Source organism: Aplysia californica, unplaced genomic scaffold (genome assembly GCF_000002075.1).
Source record: "Aplysia californica isolate F4 #8 unplaced genomic scaffold, AplCal3.0 scaffold00330, whole genome shotgun sequence".
Taxonomy (NCBI): domain Eukaryota; kingdom Metazoa; phylum Mollusca; class Gastropoda; order Aplysiida; family Aplysiidae; genus Aplysia; species Aplysia californica.
The window spans coordinates 141,302-161,618 of NW_004797600.1; the positions used below are offsets into that span (position 1 = coordinate 141,302).

Below are 20,317 nucleotides of genomic sequence, written 5' to 3' on the forward strand. Positions count from 1 at the left end.
ATGGATGCGCTATCTATATATATATATATAAATGCAATATTATTTTATTATATTATTAATAAGGCAAGGGGGGTTTCAGGGCCCCCTGAGTTTGACCATAATTTGATGTTTTGCAATCAGGTTTGATTGGCTATCTGTCCCTAGGCCTATCGGCACTTGCATCAAAAAGCAATCGTTCAGAACCAGAAGTAATCGTTGGTAGGGTCAAAACGAGTCTCTAAACTGGACCGCAATTGTACAGGAGTGCTGCAAGCCCCCCTCGGGAAGACTGAAGAATGCCAGACCACTCGTATACATTATTGCACGAAAATGTGGGGTGGGGGGGTTCAGGGGGGTCTCCCCCCGACAAAATTGTAATGAATAGATCTACTGGTCCGAGATTCTCCATTGAGAGATATTAAAAACTGGGGAAAATCATGAATTCCTAAGGTTGAGACAGAGGCAAATTCAGTCCGCTGACCGTCTGGTATTCTTTAATCTTATTCCCCCCTCCCTCCCCCACACTATCAGGGGGGCGAGCCCCCCTGAAACTCCCCACTGTTATAATGGCTAGTGCGCATTAATACACACGTTTAAACACAGTGGGTCCACCACAGTTCAATCCTGCCAAAATTAATTTTTTATACGAAAAAGGCAGAAAAATATTTCTGGTGTTGAATGGGTTCTAGATCTGATTTGACTTGCCATGATGAGGGAACAAAATTCAGCGGACAACGGCCAAACAGCTGATCGGTTGGAAAGAGGAACTAGTGAAAGTAATCTCCCCTGCTTTATTGGAATGTACAAAACAATCCACAGCTAATTACCGAAAACGTAACAATAACATGAATGATCATAAGGTCACAAGTTCAACAACTGGCTAATGTGGTAGGTTTCACTTAGCCTACCTGGCCAATTTTGTTAACAATCACTTTTGTTTCTTCATGTAAACAAATGGGAATGCAATTTCCAAAGAGCCCCGAAACGGTAACATATATATAGCCTAATCAAATACATACTTTTACTGTTACCATTTTTATTGTAATAACAGTACAATCTAATCTAGATCTAGATCTAACTTGTTTTTCTGGATCCCCTGCGGCCTGCGGGTTTCCAGCTTACGGTCTTGTGATATTAGCCTGGAAATCTATTTATTATATGATGTGGTGCTCCGATGATGCTGCCCTCCGATGATGCTACTGCTTATCTCTTCTGCGCATTGTTTATTGCTCCCAGGGGAGGGGGGGGGTCTTTCGGCGTCTTTACGGCAGTTTTCGCGCGCTTTATTTTCTTTGCGTTTAGATCTACTTGACAGACTCTGGGATGGATCCTGAAGAGGGGGGGAGAGCAGAGATGGACATGTTCCGACTGTAGTGATCCCAACACTGTGGACAAGGTGTGCGTTTAGATCTACTTGACAGACTCTGGGATGGATCCTGAAGAGGGGGGGAGAGCAGAGATGGACATGTTCCGACTGTAGTGATCCCAACACTGTGGACAAGATGTGACAAGGTGTGCGTTTAGATCTACCGTGTTTCAGTTTCAAGTATCACTAGATCTACTGAAATTCCGAAATCTTATTAACATACCAGCAACCTTGTAACCAATCAGTAGAGCATGGCTGACGGGTTGCAGTTAGCCACACAAGTGTGAAATTTTACCGTACGAAACACATCGATACGAATAAAATACGTCAAGCCACTGACCCAATGTCGTTCCATGTCTACACATTCTTTGGTATCTCCACGGCCTTTTAAAAATAGTCTGTGGGTATCCCAGGATGTGATGACATCACATTAGGGCCTACTAAAATTAGCCGCCAATCTGGAAAGTATGTCGTTCTACGTTTAGCTGCATGTGGTTAAGGCTAGGGTAAGAGTTATCATACCTTACCCTGCCCCAATCCCCAACCTTACCATTATCCTAACCCTTACTACTGGATGACTATCTTTCAGTCTAACCAGGACCCGCAGCAGCCCTAGGCTGTAAAGACTACATAATAATGAGATGTTATAGATTTAAATCTAACTGTACTTTTAATTTTAGGAAGTGCCTATTTAGAACGCTGCGTTGCGATTAGCGCCAGTGCTAAATAAAAAGCCGCGTTGCGATTAGCGCCGGTGCTAAATAAAACGGCGTGTGTTAAATATGTAAACCTTAATCTACTTTTCGTTGTTGGAAGTTCTGATGGACGAATGGACAGCGCGTCTGTGTTTGAAGTCAAACCATTATTTATGAGCGTGGGAACGAATTCCGGTCCTGGGAGTTTTGTGGGGGGGGGTTTTCTTCTTCTTCTCCTATTCCCAACTGTCCAACTATTTTTTTTCCATAGATCTAATCATAACTTGTTGCTTTGTATTTTTTTATGTAGTGATGAAGCATGCACATTCTGGTTTTGTCCCCAAGAGGAGCTTTTACCAACAAAGTAGGCCTATACTTTTCCTTTCACCAATTTAGGCCGGGTTAAAGTTCAATAGTGGCTTTCCTTGGTCTGTGAGTCTAATTTTTTTATTTTAGGCTCAGGAGAAGGAAAAAAAAAACTTTCTGGGACTGGGATTTGATGCCATGCTTGGAAACATTGTACATAACATTAGAGAACGTAGACAGCTTGTATAGTTTTCTAGGCCTAACGTTAGAGAACGTAGACACTACCCTCTGCTAATTAAATCGCTGAAGCAAAATATAAAGTGCTCGCAGAGATAATATTTTTAGGTAGAACTATTGTATGACGACCCTGCGGACAGGAAATATGTGCTTACCGAGTTGCGCCGTCTTGTTATTGTTATAGAGCGTCTTTTGACTAGGATATCTATTATGAGAGATGAACAAGACTACTTTTGTGCAAACAATGTCAGAAACAATTGTTAGATCTAGATCTAAGTCTACCCAATATTGATCGGAATAAGACAACGTCATAAAAAAGGAGTCAAATCCTAGGAGGTTAATCAAAAAACTGAGAAAGCTTTCACAATTCAGGCAGAACTACAATATTATTCTGTTAGAAACGATGGCTACTATACTTCCGTTTCAAATAGCAGGGGAGCTATTCAGAACGCGACGTTTCAAATAGCATGGGAGCTAATCAGAACACTGCGTTTCAAATAGCATCGGAGCTATTCAGAACGCTGCGTTGCAAATAGCTCTTACCTTTTGAGTTTTAATTTTATGCATCATGGGAAGTGAAGTCTGTCTGGTTGTCACTTATTCTAACGCAATATGTGTATGTTGGGGATTCTGTCTTACTTTTTAGAAGCCTGATTCCTTATTACTGGTTACTGGTGTAGACATTGGCACTCATGCTTCTCCATTCATTCCTTTGCTCGGATGCTCTAAAAAAAACTATTATCCTGGTCTTTCCCTGTCGTCTCTTTTCAGGTTTTCCAAGTAAGTTGCTCTGGACCTACCCCTGCCTTTTTTGTCTTCTTTTTTTTCAGTGATAGAGAAGTTCTTAAATTTATTGCGCCTAGTTCAATTTTCTTTTAGATTTTTTTTCATGCCTTTTCATTGTGTACCTTTTGAATTAAGTTCTCCGTTTTGCTCCAGGACAAAATTTTCTTTTTACCTTCCTCTGCACTTTGAAAGTATTGAGTTGATAAAAGAGAGTTTATTTATGTTCTTCTTGAGTTTTACGGTTCTTGCTACATAATTAGTATTAAGTCACTATTAGGGCCGAAGATTAGAGTTGTTACAAGAGAGTACACTTAACAAACACAAAACAACAAGGAGGGGAGATAAGGACAATAGATATTATAGAAAAGAAGGAGCAAACCACACCAGGGCACCCGCCAAACCCCCACAAAAAGAGGGTTATTAAACTAGAAACTTTACTTTTCATTGTTTATTTCATGAACAGGGTAGTGAAGGTGATCCTCTCTTGAACATGAGACCTGGAAACCCCAAACTGCGCTATCTGTATGCTGTTTGGGCCTTCTTGGAATGCCTTGGCTTTGGTGGTCTGCTGTATGGTTGGGGCTCACTGGTGTATATTCTGAAGGACGAGGGTTTGTACCTCGACCTCTGTGATAACACCCCCACAAATGGATCTGCTGTTCTGAATGTGTCAGAGGTCACGCCGTACAGTGTCGGGCCCGGACTGGGAAATGCTTCAGTTGTTATAGACTCTCCAGCGTGAGTTGTTTGTACTGTGTTGTTCTTGTTTATGAGTAATATTCGCTGTGTTTTACTTGTACCTGTTGTCGTATTTAAAATTTAAAGCAATTTTTGTAAGAGTGAAAGCAGTTTAACACTACTACAACTAGTTTAGTACTACCACTATAAATATAACAGCAATTAGCATAACAAGAAAAGTCCATACTTTTTAAAATATGTCCACTCCCTATTGTGTGCAGTTGGTGCATTCCACATTAAAAGGAATTTCTTACTGTTATGAGGTAACCCAGGCTGAATGTGGTACAATATCCCAGCGGTCGGGCAGATATACTCAGTAGACTCAATTTCCCCCTTGGATAGTGTCATTACAATTTTGAAAAAAATGCAAGGGGCAAAGTGGGAGGTGATCACTTGTACTGTTAATTGTCTTGGACAGGTGGTCTTTAAAGTAGGTTCAACTGCAGTATGTTTCCAGACTTATAAAATGGTTTGTACTTTAGGCCATCAGTAGACATATACATATACAGTAGTCTCCGCCTAAGATCCCGATGCTCGGGAGCAAGGAAATGCGGGATCTTAGGCGAACCGGGATCTTAACCGACGAACCCAGGAAAGAATCTATGGTGACCCATGTTAAGGCTCACAATCGGTAAAATGGTCTCCTTCCACTCTACAATGAACTGACGTGCCCCCTTGGTGGGTTTATGGCATATGGCGAGCAAAGAGTGGTTAACCTTGATGACCTATCACGGTGCATAGTGGCATGAGGCGTGCCATTTTCACTTATTATCCTATCATGAGTTAGTATAAGAACGTATAGATTGTATCGCTTCATCGAGTTTTACAACGTGTATGTGATCACATTCACGATAGTGGCTGATCTTTGACGCGACGGACAGTTTATTGATCTCAACTTTTCACTCTTGGTTGATCGGCTGTGCCCGCCCTGGTTTTTGTTTAGCAAATTATGATCTGAAATGCGGGATCTTAGCCGAATGTAGACCATCAGAGCGGGATCTTAGGGGTGACTTTTGTATAGTAAAAATTCTGTTTTCCTAAAACAACGGGATCTTAAGCGAACCGGGATCGTAAGCGGTGGGATCTTAGGCGGAGACTACTGTATATATATATATTCTAAATATATATATCAAAAGTTTTTACGATGTTTTTTTAATGGCTTCTCTCCTAGGCCTGTCTCTGTAGAAGGAAAGTCCCCAAGTGATGGTTGTGATGCAAGAGATAACAAACTGGCATTGGTGTTCACAATTGCCAGTGCTATGTTCTGTGTCGGCTGCTTCATAATGGGACAGATCAATTTCAAGTTCGGCACAAGGATCACAAGAATACTAGCTATGTAAGTGTGATCAGCAGCCACACTGATTGTCTTTTTGTGTATGATGTGTTGTTTCGTCTGATAACAGGTGCATAAGTATTTGAATGCATAGTTGTATGTTGAATGGGCCAGTATGCATGTGTGTCACACGCCCCGCGCCGGCAGTGCGAAAATGCGGTAGACTCGCCCGAGCCACGGGTAACCCCAAGAATTTGCTTATTATAACATTGTCCTTCAATCGCAAATATCTTGAGTTCTATCCAAGATAAATGAATATTTATTTCACTGGATGCAAGGCGAATAAACGGCTTTCAGATGATACCAATAACTCCACATGTCCAAAAATTGACGAGCGCCTGATTCCACCATGTATCAAACATCAATACATGCGGGAGAAATTGAGGCATTCACTGAAGAGAAAGTTTTTTCGATATGTTCAGCGACAGCTGAGATATTATTGTAGAAAGAGGATTGGTCGGTAGCGAGACTGAAATCTGCCGAATGGCACCGTGATTTTCTGACTCTCCTTATTCGGAAGGTGCGGAACCATTCTAAATATTAACCAAATGTCCCCAAATTTGGCAACCAATGAGAAGAAAGATGGATCTAGCTTCCACGGATTTCCGTGTCTTAACTCTCTTGCCCTTTCACCAGTCACAAGCGTTGAAGACTGGCGTTTTTGGGGGTATTTCAATAAATCACCACAACTCTCAGAATTACCCTATTGTAATAATTTTTTGACACAGTAAAGTAACATTCAAGCTTAATCTAATACAAAAAACTAAAGTTGTCTAGGTCTAATACATTAATTTGTATGATTTTTAAAAAATTGGCATGAATTTGATTTTCGGAAAAATTTCCAGAGACGTGACAAGTAGAATGAAATTCACTGCAACAACAAAAATAAAAGTTCAAAGTGTTCTGGTTTGATTTGTATACATGTGCGAGTGTTTGGTGAAAATGTAAAAGCTGGTCTGTGCATTGATTCAGACCCATACACTGAATTACATGAGACAGATGTACGGCACGACGTTGTGATTTCGTTGCGCGAAAAACAACACCGGTACTAGTGCTAGATCTAGCTCTAGAACTACAACTCTGGCCGTGTTCGGGTACATATCCAGGATCCTAACTATTAGACACATCATATTCTGAGACACTAGAACCAGTAAAACGCACAGAAGTATAGAAAACGGCGAAATTATGTGATTCTTGTTCATGCGACTTCTTCGACCGTTACTACGACGCGACTGTCGGATTACTGTCAGCTGTATAGAAAAAAACAAAGCGCGAGTTCCGGTCTGTTCAACCCCAGTTGGGGTTACTGTCCTTCACCTTCAATAACTTAAAAACTACCGGCCCCAGAGATACGAAACGAAGTCTAAGTAGCTCAGGCTTGGCCAAACAAGGGTACGAGGCGGGTCTCGCGATCCGTGCGTGATTTGTAGAGCGAAAAAAAAATTCCAAAGTTGGTCACGCAGGGCTTGTGAGACCCGTCGCGGCGGGGGTCACGCAACTGTTGTGTGACCCGTCTGAAGTGAGTTAACGGCTTGGGGACGTGGCTTCGCTGGACAGAGAGCTACAAAATATGGCTCGAGTGGCTCGCTATCTATTCATATCCAGTAATGAAAAGACATGAAATTTTCGGTCGATCCGCTTTTTCAAAATAATAGAATAGACTTCCTGTTAACGGATATGAAAGAAAATATGTGAGGCAATGTGTTAAAATCAGACGCTCGTCAAAATAATGAAATCGGAGAAACAGAGTTTCGGAGTTAAACAGAGTTTCGGAGTTATTTGCATTTATTGTAGTTTCATTTATAAGTTTTTTTTTAAGAACCTGAGCTTGATATTATTTATTAACTTGTTACTTTCCCACTCTCTGAGCTGTTTGGTTACAATTTGGTTAATTAATTATGTGCATATATTCAAACGAGTGCATAATCCAACATTTAAAGCCTTATTTGTCACATTTTCTAATTCGTCTCTTTGCAAACACACATTTGTATACATCTACATGTAACAAAAGGGACATATATGTCTATTATTAAGCCATATATTTGTGTGTTTTTTTTTATAGTTTTGCATATATTTCATTATTTATTTGCATATAATTAACAATTTATTGAGATTACAACTTTAATTCTTCCATTTTCTATTTTGTTGCCCCAAAATACATAAACTCACCAATTTTCAGGTCATTTCATTTATAAATGTGAAAGTTATGGATTTTCAATTTTCTGATTGCGTTTGCCCTTCCTTATACAGTTGAGTCCACTTATAACGAGTCCTGAAATAACGAGAAGTCTGTTATAAAGACACTATTCTAAAACACCGGGGTTTTTTCTCTCTTTATCTTTGTAAATAACATACTGCAATAGCGCAATCAGACAAACATGCGAGTCAGTTATCGTGGAATATTGCTGCTGCTGTGCACAGTGCATAGGCTAATTATACATAATGTAAAACCTAGCCAGTTGAAAACCTTGTTGGTGATCTAGCGAAACAAAGAATGGGAGAGCCCATGTGTGTCAATAATGAAGGCTGGAGCGACTGAGTAGGGAGGGTGTGGCATGCACAGACAAGCAGAACGCATCACGTGATAGGCCAGCCTAGGCCTAGTATAGATTATGTAGGCCTACCATGCCTCTTACTTCTCCGATGCGGGGTTGGAGAGGTCGCAGCAATATGATGGATGGAGTGAATGTGTGACCGAATGCTCCACGGGGTGTGGTGGGGTTGGGGGAAAAAAAGCGGTGAGTTAGCCCAGAGTCCTTTCTTTCTGATCACCAACGCCGAGCTGTCAACATAGCTAGCGCTAGAGAAAGAAACCTGATTCGTTTTTTGATCAAGGAAGACCTAGAGGTCATGTTGAAACAGTCATAATCAGGGGAGATAACAAAAAGAAATAAACAAAACACCAAACTCATAGATTAGGCCTACTTTATTATTTCCGGTGAATTTATTGCTGGATCTCTTATAGCAAGAATCCTTCTATAACAGACATTTTGCACCAGTCCCCTCCCTCTCGTTATAACAGGATTCCACTGTACCTCTATAGGAATTTTCTCCAAAATACCCACAATTTCCTACATGTACACAGCCATAACTTTTTAAAATTTATGGACCGATTTGGGAAAAAGTAAAAAACATTTTACTTCTGGATTTTTTATCTTTGTACCTGTGTTGTTTATAGGTTAGTGGTACCCATCTTTAAAAGGGCTGTGGTATTGCTACATTGTGAATCATTGTGTTTGTTGTTGAATTTTTTTCTTCTTTAAAAAAAAATTGTTATTGTCAAGCCCCAAGAGCCACTATGAAGTGGGTGTTCTAGATCTCAGAGTAACTCACTCGTTCAGCCAACAGGGTAACAAACTTTTAGGAACCTTTCCTGTTTTTTCAATTGAAGGCAATGTCCCCTCACTTTTCTGGCTCCCAAAAGCTGATTTCACATAATTCTAAATTAACTCACTTTCAGAAGGTAAACAGAGATTAGATTTTTATCTCTCTTATATGTGAGCCTGCCTTCCTCTGACTCATAATCTCCACAGTTTATCAATCTTATCTTAGAAGACTAGGTACTCCATCACACATAACCATGGATCAAAATGTGGAAAAACCAGAGAACAAAGCAATTCTTCCACCAAAACATGCTTGCCTAACTCTAGAATCAAACCGGATGGTTAAGTTTGAGTGCCCCAAGAGAGTAATAATTATAATAATATTATTATTATTATTGTAATAGTAATAATGATTGTAAACATCACTTCTATTAAAAGGTTTTTACTTGTCGTTTTCCAATACAGGATTCTGTTCATCTCCGGTGCTCTGATGATTGCCTTCACCACAAATGGTGAGCCTTAAAGGTCTTGAACTAATTCATTGTATTGCATAAATGCCATCTTAAAGGATACGTTTTCATTGACAATGAAGTGGTTTTTGTGAGGGGAGGGAAGAGTTTTTTCAATCATCAGCAGTCTGCAGTGATGCCCCAAAATTGCCACCAGGAAAATTCAATTTTTGTGAACATTTAGTATGCTTTGCTAGAATTTATTAAGATTTTAGTGATTTTCCTTATTAGAATTATTCATATCGCATAACAGTATATGTTTTTATAAAAAAAGAAACACATTTTTGTATGTGCCTGTAATAACCTTTCCAGTGATAGAAGCCTCATGTTAACTGATCTTTAGAGCTCCATTTCAATACCAGAATACATGTGCACCGCTCAGTAAGCTTGCTAATATTAAGTGAAAGAACTGCCAGGTTGGATGCATTTGCAGGGCTGCCTAAATCTACCGATTTTTCCGGTAGATACCGATTTTGGGCCTGTTCTACCGCCATACTGATAAGGTGTTAAAACTACCGGATTAACGATGGGTGCCGAGAGAATAAAAAGGAAAAAAAACCCATTCTGCAGTGCTTCCATTCTTTTTTGTTTTTATGGAAATCCGTGCATTCCGAAAGTTCTGTACTTGCCACATCATCATATCAACTCCATGCGTTGAGTGAGAGAGAGAGAGAGAGAGAGAGAGAGAGAGAGAGAGAGAAAGATCAGCACTTGCCTCCGTAACTTGTCAAATATTTACAGCAACTCTCTGCAATAAGTTGATTTAGAAACTGCCAGACTGCGCATTTCGTACACTCGACCATTGTCTATCTGTGCCGTTCAGTCGGCAATAGTTTTTCACGTGCATGTCGGCTGAAATCTGTCTACTCACGATAGATGATCTTCTTCCTTCTTTTCATTCAGTCTTTCTTTCTGTCTATCTTCAGTGTTTTGCTGCGGCTGGAAAATCTGTGCATTTAATTCATTTATCCAGAAAACAGAATTGTGAATATAGAACGAAAATCGGTATCGAAGCAAAACATTCTAAAATTTGTCTTGGTCTAGAGAATTGGTCAGTACCAAATAAGGATTCTACGCAAGGGGACTGCGGGAATTTATTATGCGAGAATCTGAAAAAAAATAATCGCAAAATGCAGTAAGTCCTCGAAACCAAATCTGAAAAGCCTTCGGAGTTCATATTTTACTGGTCGCGTTTGTGATATTACGTTCGGCTTTCCCCAGTCCGAGAGTACGTTTTGCGCGAATGAGCGGCTATGGCGGCAAGTGGAAGTGTAGGTGTAACACTGAGAGTCCTTTGGGAAAATCAAAATCTACTTTCGCTACCGCTCAGAATTGTCCGATGATAGTTCGTTGACGTTAGATTTACAGTTAATAAAAATTTGTAAACTGCAGTTTGTTCGTAAAAAACGCAGTTTCGCCATAAAATTTAAATCGATATTCTCACTGATGTCGCTATAATGACCAAAAAAAGGGAGAAAAAGAAAACACGCGTCCTTCAATTTCTAGATTGTCAGGCCCGTCATCGTGACCGTCAGTGAACCTGTGAGAGTTTATGAGTACGGCATGAGTAAGGTACCGGCCTGTGGTTGTTGGGGAAAGGCTAATCAAAGTTCTTTCTAAGTAGGAGTGTTGCACGCCGTCGGAATTTAGGGGAGGCGTTTGATGCAATAAAGTCTACGGCAGCAGGAAAAGGCCGCGGTGCAAGAAACTGATGCTAAAATAAAAACGATAAGTGGAAGTGGTTTTGACATTCGACAATCGAGTGCGTAAATGAGGGAACATTAGAGCACAAGCTTGATGATTATATCTTCAAGGTTGGTGTTCCCGGATTTGTCAGTAATGACAAATTGAATAGTGGCAATGAGGAAATGCCATTTTCAACCCTCGGAAAGCTCTCTGTTGGATGCATATGCGTCATGATGGCTTGTTGCTGATTAAATACTGGTACTGTGATTTAGCAGTTTGAAAAAAAGCAATACTTAGTCCATGATGCAGTGATTCACTGATTGCCAGGTTTTCAGCATCACTACATCCCACACTCTCACAGTCCTTCCAGCTGCGGCTCTGTCGTTACACGCTCTCTTTTATTTTAACTTTTTTCTCCTCCGTGAGCCTAACTATAAAGGTTTTATAAATAAGTTTTGTCTTGCATGCTTTCTAAAATCCGTGATTGCTGAAACCAAACTTGGTTTTGGCTGTTGATGTTCTTCTTGCCTCTCCTCGGGCCCAGATCAGGATTCATTTTGTATTTTTAGGGTAAAACTAGTTAAAATTAATTGTCTGTCATACATAAGTCACGAAGGACTTATCAGTGTCCTATGCTAGAGTCGGGAAAATTATGTTTTAATTTAGTTTCTATTGGTATGGGCTAGGGGTTTTGAAGTCAGTTTGGCAATCACCCTGCACTCAATTCCAGATTCAATACTGAATGATAAGTGCCTTGAACGATAGTCCATAAAATGATTTTGAAAAACAAAACAACCTCGCCTCATTTCATACACACTGTTCATCGTAACTTGTGCACACCCATACACCCCCTTCCTCCCCCACGCACATAATAGGCACATGCGAGAGCATGGCAACATGCTCACACAGACACACACACACGCACATGTGCATGCACAAACAAGTTTTAAAAATATAATTACCCAATATCACGGAAAGCAAGCGCGTTCGATGGGGCAACGATCATCTTTTTTCTTCTTCTTTGTTTTTGTACTACCTGATTTTGGGCCAATCTACCTGAAAATGACCCTGAATCTGTCTGAAATGGGAACTTTGAGGTAGGCAGCCCTGCATTTGAAATATCAATATTTAGTGCTGGTTTTGTCAAATGTTATATGGAAAAAAAACAGAAGGCAGAGGTGTGTCAGAAATGTCGTTCCTTCATTCACTCACATGTTCAAATGCTGACTTTGTATTCCATAGACGTGCCGTGGCTTATCTTTCCTGGCCTCTCCCTCATCGGCTCGGGGGGAATCACGTACCTGATGACGAACACGCAGGTGTCTGTCCTGTTCCAAGACCAGGGCTCGCTTATAGTCGGACTGTTGTGTGGTGGGTTTGATGCTTCGTCCGGGGTACAGCTCATGGTTAAGGTAAGTGAACAGGTTTTTGTTTCTTTTACCCTATTGATACCATCAATGAATAAAATGTTTTTCATGAAATCTTTACTGTAAACTGCGTGGATGTCCCAGGAGCAATGTATTGTGTAAATATGGTCCATCATCATTGCTGTTATTTTTGCTCTGAATGAAAGTTTTCATTCTTAACCCTCTCGCCTACCGCACCTGGCTCCTTCATTTGGACAGCTGGATCTACACCACTGTACTCTGAGCTCGCCCCTGCAGGTGGGGGTCCCAAAGTTTTGGGAGCAAAGAATAACACCTGTAGTGATGCTGCGTGTCATAAGAGGTGAATAAAAGTGCTTAGTTCTGGTCTCTCGAAATTTGCCAGTTGGCAGAAGGTCAACCACCCAACCCTGTTAAAAAGTTAAAAAGTTAAAGAAGCACAAACAAACACGTCATAATCTTGGGAGACAGACCAATGAAGGACAGTGGACAAAGCTGAAAGGACTCTTCTGACCTGAAACTTTTTCCATTGAGCAAGTCTCTCCGGATTGTGTTGTGGAATGTTCGCACCATATGTGCAATAGGAAAGAATGCTCAAGTGTCACAAGAGATAAGGAGATACAGACTGCACATACTAGAAGTTATCAAAACCCACTGGATGTAGTCTGGACAGAAGCAGCTCAGCTCAGGGGAACGAATTTTATATTCTGGCAGGGAAGACAGGTACCGTGCGGAAGGAGCTGCAGTCATATAGAGTGAGTAAGCCCAGAAATCACCAAGAGCATGGCAACTGCACGGGGAGAGGATCTTCTTTCCTTCATTCACCACTAGGAGCAAGAGCATCAACATGAATATAGTTCAGTTCTACACTCCGACAAATGATGCTTTGGATGAAGACAAGGATGCTTTTTACAGCCTGCTTTAGAAGGCCATGGACAAACTACAAGTGCTTTGATCAAACATATGTTTGTTGCATCATAAAGAACTATGCAAACCATGAACTTTGGTGTTTGAATTATAGAAATCGGACAATAAATTGAAAAATGACAGGTGTTTGAAATTTGTGGACGTCGTAAATTTTGGGCAACTTTAAAATCATGTTAAAAAGTGCGATTTTGTGAGTTCACAGAAAATTTATTGAGGTACATAAAGTGTGTATTATTATTTGTTTCTACAGGTGCCAGTATAAACTATGCAAAATACCAAGATGAGGACAATCAGAGTTTAAATAAAGGCAATACAAAGACTTAAAATTGGAAAAAAATTACTCCTTGATGCATAATGTTAATTCAAAAATGCTAAAAAGACTGATTTCAGACATCAATAAAATGGAAAGTTATTGCTGAAAAGAAATGAAGTTTACAGAACATATTCACAGTAATGCAAATTCATAGCCCAATTTTTTTCAGAGTTCTGGCACTTAAATTGAATCAGTTATGGAACCAAAAAAATGAGAAATCTGCCAATTTTGCATTATAAACAAAATCACAACACGGTACACATGGCCTGAACACTTTTCAGAATAAAATCACCAAAAATCATGGTAAATATCTGAAACTTTCCATGCCAATGTACTTTTGGACCAGGAATCCATTTCTGTTATCATTTCTGTGATAACATGAAGCATTACAATTATATGAGGTTAGATAAGAGATAAAATAAGAAATTATTCAGCATAATTTCAACAAAATCATCTATAACTTCTATAGAACAACAAGAAAGACGCTCCAAAGCTCTATGCTTCTGTGTTTTTGGGCCAGGAATCCATTTCTGCAATCAAATCTGTGATAAAATGAGGCATTAATAAAGTAAATATTCAACAATGACAGATCAGATACACAAACACACACAAAAACTCCTCAATTTTAATTTTTTTTTTTAATTGGAAAGAATCTCCCCAAAAAATTTTTTCAAAAATATATAATTGGGCAGAAGCTCCCGCCTGGGCACAGCCCCCTTTCGTTTCAAAACGATGATTTTTCCCCAAAAATATATAATTGGGCAGAAGCTCCTGCACGGGCAGAGCCCATTTTCAAATCAAGGGCCAGGACAATTGGGGAGAGGGTGGAGGAGACAAAAGTTAGATCTGCAACAAAGTTCAAATTCCCCATGGCTCATTATCTAAAAAAATTGGGTCTATTCAGGAATAGATCTAGCAATTCTAAAGGTACCGACTTATTTGATAATCACGAATTATTATGAATGAAGCTCTCGAGTAGGAGAGTCCATTTTCAGCAGTAAACCAGCCTCTAAAAAGTTGTATAAAAAAATAATTCAATTGGTGCCGGTACTTGTTTCATGAGTCTAACTAGATATATTGGCTAAAAGAAAACAATTAAATGATTTAGTTATCAATGACTTTGTCAGATATTCGTGATATTCAAGAGAATATATTCATTCATCAATGAACAAATGCCAGCTGCACCCCCTTCCCAGACGAGTTCATCAAGCTTGTTATGATCTTTAAAAAGAGGTCACCATTACGGAATCATCGATAGAATGAAATGGTCACGTGACCAGAAAATAGCACCAATTTTTAATGACTAAAAACAAGTTGGTTTAGATTTCACCATATTTTCAAGAAATTTAAGCTTCTTATCTTTCTATCCAAATCAGATTTACAACAATACTGGGTACTGAATTAATTACAGGATGCTCTGAATGAGACCACCCGTTCGCATGTTTGCGATCTCGGCTTCAAGCCCTAACTAGATCTAGGTCAGGCAAAGGTTGATGACTTTATGAAGAACTATGTAACACTGTAACAATCTAATTAACAAAATCAATTTCCGCACATCTCCAGAATATCCCTATCCATGATTGGAAGCACAATGCAGCCCTTGATATGCACTTATGACACTTATGTACGTGAATAGAGCGTAACGAAAATAGGTAGTGCACGTAAATAATTCTTCGCCATTGCTGAATCAAGGTGTGTTTACAAAAACAAGCGGCGCTAAACGACTGCCAGACCAATCGTAGTCATTTTTGCACACGATTCCCTTGACATGTTCTACTTTTGAGTAGTCCAGGGTTCTTTCGACCAATCAATGGTCAGACTTGGAGATTTCCATTCTAAAAATAGGTTCCAAAACTCCCGATATTTCTGGGTCAACAACTAACTTTAGCAACAAGCGCTTGGTACCGGGTGAAAGCTTGTTCAAAGCTCGTTCTTGCACTTTTTGTTTCATGACGATAGCAGTTATAGGCGCGTAGCGCGAAGGCTTTTTATGAAGCACCCTAAATTTTTGTCTCCGCGGCCGGCATGAAAATGGATGCGAAAAACGCATTTCCGTGCATTTCGGTGACCTTTTTAGATAGCTTACTATACAATATCTCGTTCCGTGCCGTCCTCAATAGTTTGATTTTAGCTAAAAACAATAGTTGAACTGACTTAGTTCGAAAAGGGGTGAAGATTGTTGTCAAATTAGAAGAGTTATGGTTGATTAAAAATGACCAAATTTCGAGCTTCCTACACGCTTACAACTGCGCAGAGGCGGGGGTTTGTGGTACCTATTGTGAGGTCTTTGTGGAAGAACTTGGCGTGGGACTAACGAATGATTTGTCATTGGAGGCTCTGTTTTTCCCCTCAAGAGGATCCACAAAGCTGCTTGGAGATGGAATGACTGAGAACCATATAGATCATTTTTGTATCTTCTCGGTTCAGCTGTTCTCTGCAAGATGTCGTAGTACAAATAGGGGCAGACACTGGATTGGATCATCATCTGCTGCTTGGAAAACTCAAGATTCACCTTAAAAAGTGTGTAATCAGAACAGGAACCAAGAGAATGAAGTTCCAAGTGAGCCCCGTAGATGGACACAAGAAAGAGGCGTTTCAGCTGCAGTTGAAGAAGAAGATTTCAATCTTTTGTCGAACTTGGTGGAGAGAACATGGAAGTGAATGCACCTTGGCCAAGTTTTAAAAAGTCTACTTCAACAAGTCATGAAATATTTTGTGAGAAGAAATGGAGGCAGAAGGAATGGATTGACCAACACTCCCTGGATTTGACTGGGAATAGAAGACAATTGAAGGCAGAGATAAATGCAAGTCGAATAAAGAGATCAAAAGCAGATGCACTTGAACAGGACAGGATGACAGCTATTCTAAAGATGTCAAGAGCTCACTAAGAAAAGACAATGAGTCTGGCTGAGAGGACAGAGGAAGCAGTGATAGAAGGGCACATGAGAATCCTTTACCAGACCAGACTCTTGCTGGAAAATATAGGAAATCAGAAGTACTAATTAAGACCAAGAAGGGAAAACTATTTTTGGAAAGGAAGCTTTGTCAAAATGATGGGTAGAGCATTTCAACAGCCTCCTGAACAGACCACCACCAAGTAATCTGCAAAACATCCTGTCACCTAGAAAGGACTCACCAATCTGCTGTGATGTTCTTTCAAAACAAGAGATTCTTGATGCCACTACCTCTCTTAGCAGAGGCAAAGCAGCTGGTCCCGATCAGATTCCACCCCGGGCCATAAAAACGGTTGCCAATGTGATGGCAGACCTCCTTTTCCTTTTGTTCACCAGGATCTGGAACGTGGATAAGTTCCTAAAGATTGGAAAGATGGACACCTAAAGCTTCCAAAAAAGGGGATCTCATCAACCGCAGCAACTACAGAGGAATTACTCTACTCTCAATACCAGGTAAGGAGGTAAGGTCTTCAACAGAATCATTCTGGAACAAGTCAAGACTGCAATGAATCCAAGATGTGAGCCATCTACCAGATTGCCACGCAATGATCATGATCATATTGGAAAAGTCAGTGGGGTCGAACTCGCAGTTGGTTGAACTTCCTTGACTCTGAGAAGGCCTTTGACAGCATATACCAGGCAACCAACACTGTGGAAGATACAGGGACATCACGGAATCCTGCTAAAGTTGGTGAACTTCATCAAGAGCATGTATGAAGGGACAAGTTGCCTAGTTGTACATGATGGCCAGCTCACTGACAGCTTTGACATCAAGACTAATGTGAGGTAGAGGTATTTATTGCTACCTTTTATTTTCACCTCAGAGGTCAGTTGGTTGACAAAGGAAAGCACTAGAGGGCACAGAAATGGCATACGTGTACACAGTTGGATGATCTTGACTTTGCAGATTACTTGGCACTTCTATTGCACACACAGGAACAGATGCAAGCAAAGACTTACCTCTTTACTATAAAAGTCCCCATGCATGCAATGTTTCAGATGTGGATTTTCAATCTGTATGGCTAAAGTTGTATGTCTATGTATTTCAGTTGGGTTACGAAAACGGCATCAGTCGACAGATGTCTTACATAATCCTTGCTGTGTCTCATTTGTTGACACTGGTGAGCACCTTTTTCTTCCTGCCGAAAAAGTTCATCGTCAAGCCAACCCTCCCAGCAAAGAGAACAGCAGACGTGGCTTATGATGGAGAAGTTGCTGTTGAACTCACTTCCGGTATGTGGGATCTTGTTTTGTGGACAAATGTGTCCCCAAATACACGTCTTCTTCTTCTCTTTGATTGGTTATTTTAATATGTTTTGTAGCTTTGATATAATTGACTATTTATTGTTCTATTCCATTTAAGATACATTATTTACAATTCGCTCTCTCTTTGTTCAAATGAAATATAAGAGAAATTGTTTATTATTTGTTCTCTCTTTGAACAATTGATGTGAAATAGATCCTTCTTCTTTGTGTTCCCCTGCTAGATCTCCGGTGTAGTTGACTGCTGGTTCTTCAACCTGCAGTGCAACTGATTTTTACGCACGTTACCTTTTTTCTTACTTTGTAAGGCTCTTTGCCATGAGGCAGCCACATTCTATGTCGACTGACGTGAGAATTTTCAGTTTTGGTAGGAATTAAGATTTGAAGTTTTCCCGGTGGCAGCCGAAGCCTACTCTTATTAATTTTAGGAATTCCAAGGGATCTTTAAAGTGCACAACTTGCATGTGGATCTCTTAGATTTTTTCAGCTTAATCCAAGAAGGCTGGATGTTCAATCTTACTTACCCTGTGGTCAGGGATGTAACTGAAAGATAGCAGTTAGGCTAGATCCACTCCAGCGTTTGGCCCGACGGTCAGACCCAACCCGCCGATTTTTTTGGCGGCTGTGCTGCGCATACCACCACCGGGACCCGATGGTCAGAAAACATCAATAAATAGTACAAAATGGTGTATAGCAGGAGGAGAAAGAGTTGTTCTTGTTGTGGTTAAGAAGAAGGTTTCGAAGACGCAACAGATCAAGAGGATTTTGAGTCCCCTCCCATACATCAAAAGCGGGAATCCCTCGGAGAGTTCCACCATCTCTATCCACAACTTTTCCAAGACTCTTTGACCTCATTTCCTACTCTCTAACCATGTTCTGTTTTCTGCTTTCGTCGCCACCCAGGCAAAATTCAAAATTTTTCCTGCCAAACTGAAAATGTTTAATGTGTCCCACCCACGTGCTCATTTGGCAGTTCTGAGCACCGCTGTAAAACACTTACCAAAACAAAAACAAACAGATATGTGGCGAGTGGCGAGAAAGGGGAAAGAATTTTTAGAAGCAAGGTCTACGAAAGTTATCCCCCTTTCACCTGGCGGATGGCGTCAATTGAACATGTTCATTCCTAAACTGTCTGGTTCAGGGCGTACGGTTTCAGTGTGAGTGTGTTGCTGTTTTTTATTACCAGTTGTTACTGTTCTGCTGGCGTTCATTCGTTTGCATAGAAAAAAAAAAAAGGTCCGTTCTGATCGTCTGGCCCGACGCCAATGTGGGTCTACCCTTAGAAGGAGCCAGGAGCAGCAGTAAACTATATTGTTATCTTTGTGTTCCAAGTATATAAGATCCATTTGTTTGCTTTATATGTGAATGATATCACAGTCCACACTTTTAGCATCAAGATTCTTCTTGAATACCCCACTCCTTGCTATCTTTCTGTTATTTCTGTGTGTCTCTTTTCTGCCTTGCCAGCTAAAAAATGTGTCACGACGCAGTGGAATTGGGCACTCGTCAATTTCTGTCCATGTGGAGTTATTGGTATCATTTTAAATCTTGTTCATTCATCTTGCTTTTGATGAAAAAAATACCTATCTATCTTGAGCAGAAGCGAAGATATTTGTGATTGAAAGAGGTAAGTTCACTTAGGTTTCAGCGGTAAAAATAACGTGAAAATGGCCGCCAACTTCGTAACATCAATAGCAAAAGAGTTCTTGACAACTGAAAAATTGTATATTTTGAGCTTTTAATCGTTTTTCAATATAATTCACATGGAAATGTGTTTCACCCTGATGCCTCACAAATGATTGTTTTTCCAGAAATCCAACAAATTGGCCAGCATTCTTAAGGTTTTTTGGCAGATTAACAGCATACACCTCACTAAACATTTTATTTAGCTTTTATTTGATGATTTTCCAAGCTTCAAAGGATTCAGATTTTCTCAGAGATGTGCAGAATTTCTTTATTTCTGCTCTTTTTTAAAAGATCTTTATATTTAAAAAAAATTAAGTTCAGAGTTTTTAACAAGCTGTGTATGTTAGGATACTCATCGCCTTTAAGGTAGTGGTTTTAAAGATTCTGCACTGTGATCCCTCCATCAAGTATTCTCTGTTTTACATCAACCCGCATAGTCTTATCACTATAGTTTGTTTTGTTTGGTTTTGTGCAGACAAAGCAACGTCCGAAGAGAGTCCGGAGGGTCCGCGGCAAAGCCTCATGAGCTGTATCGTGTCGCCGATTTACATCCTTCATGTCATCTGGTTGTCCATTTTGCAGCTGCGATTCTACTTCCTGCTCGGCTCTCTGAATAAATCTCTTGAGGACCTGCTGGACAATGACAAGGACGCAGGTCTGTCCTTGCAAGATAAGGAGAGAAAAGAAAAAAAACTTTAGAACAGACTCATTGAGAGTGTCAACAGCAAAAATTTATCGGTAGAGGTTTGGCATTCTAATGGCAACAATACTCCCATAGCGATGATACTTTATCCCGAAGTTGATGACATGCTCTCGTATAGTAATGATACC

At 40.1% G+C, this 20,317-nt stretch overlaps 1 protein-coding gene across 1 annotated transcript in view; it reads left to right on the top strand.

Annotated features, from left to right (window-relative positions):
* Positions 1 to 3,832: 3,832 nt before the first annotated feature.
* The window catches only part of LOC101860751 (solute carrier family 43 member 3), a 28,570-nt gene continuing 12,085 nt past the window's right edge, over positions 3,833 to 20,317 (top strand). The window contains exons 1-6 of the mRNA XM_005102546.3: positions 3,833 to 4,107; positions 5,279 to 5,443; positions 9,229 to 9,275; positions 12,201 to 12,370; positions 17,587 to 17,770; positions 19,962 to 20,141. Of these exons, the coding sequence (XP_005102603.1) occupies positions 3,860 to 4,107; positions 5,279 to 5,443; positions 9,229 to 9,275; positions 12,201 to 12,370; positions 17,587 to 17,770; positions 19,962 to 20,141 (994 nt within the window). The 5' untranslated portion in view covers positions 3,833 to 3,859. The remainder of the gene's footprint in view (positions 4,108 to 5,278; positions 5,444 to 9,228; positions 9,276 to 12,200; positions 12,371 to 17,586; positions 17,771 to 19,961; positions 20,142 to 20,317) is intronic.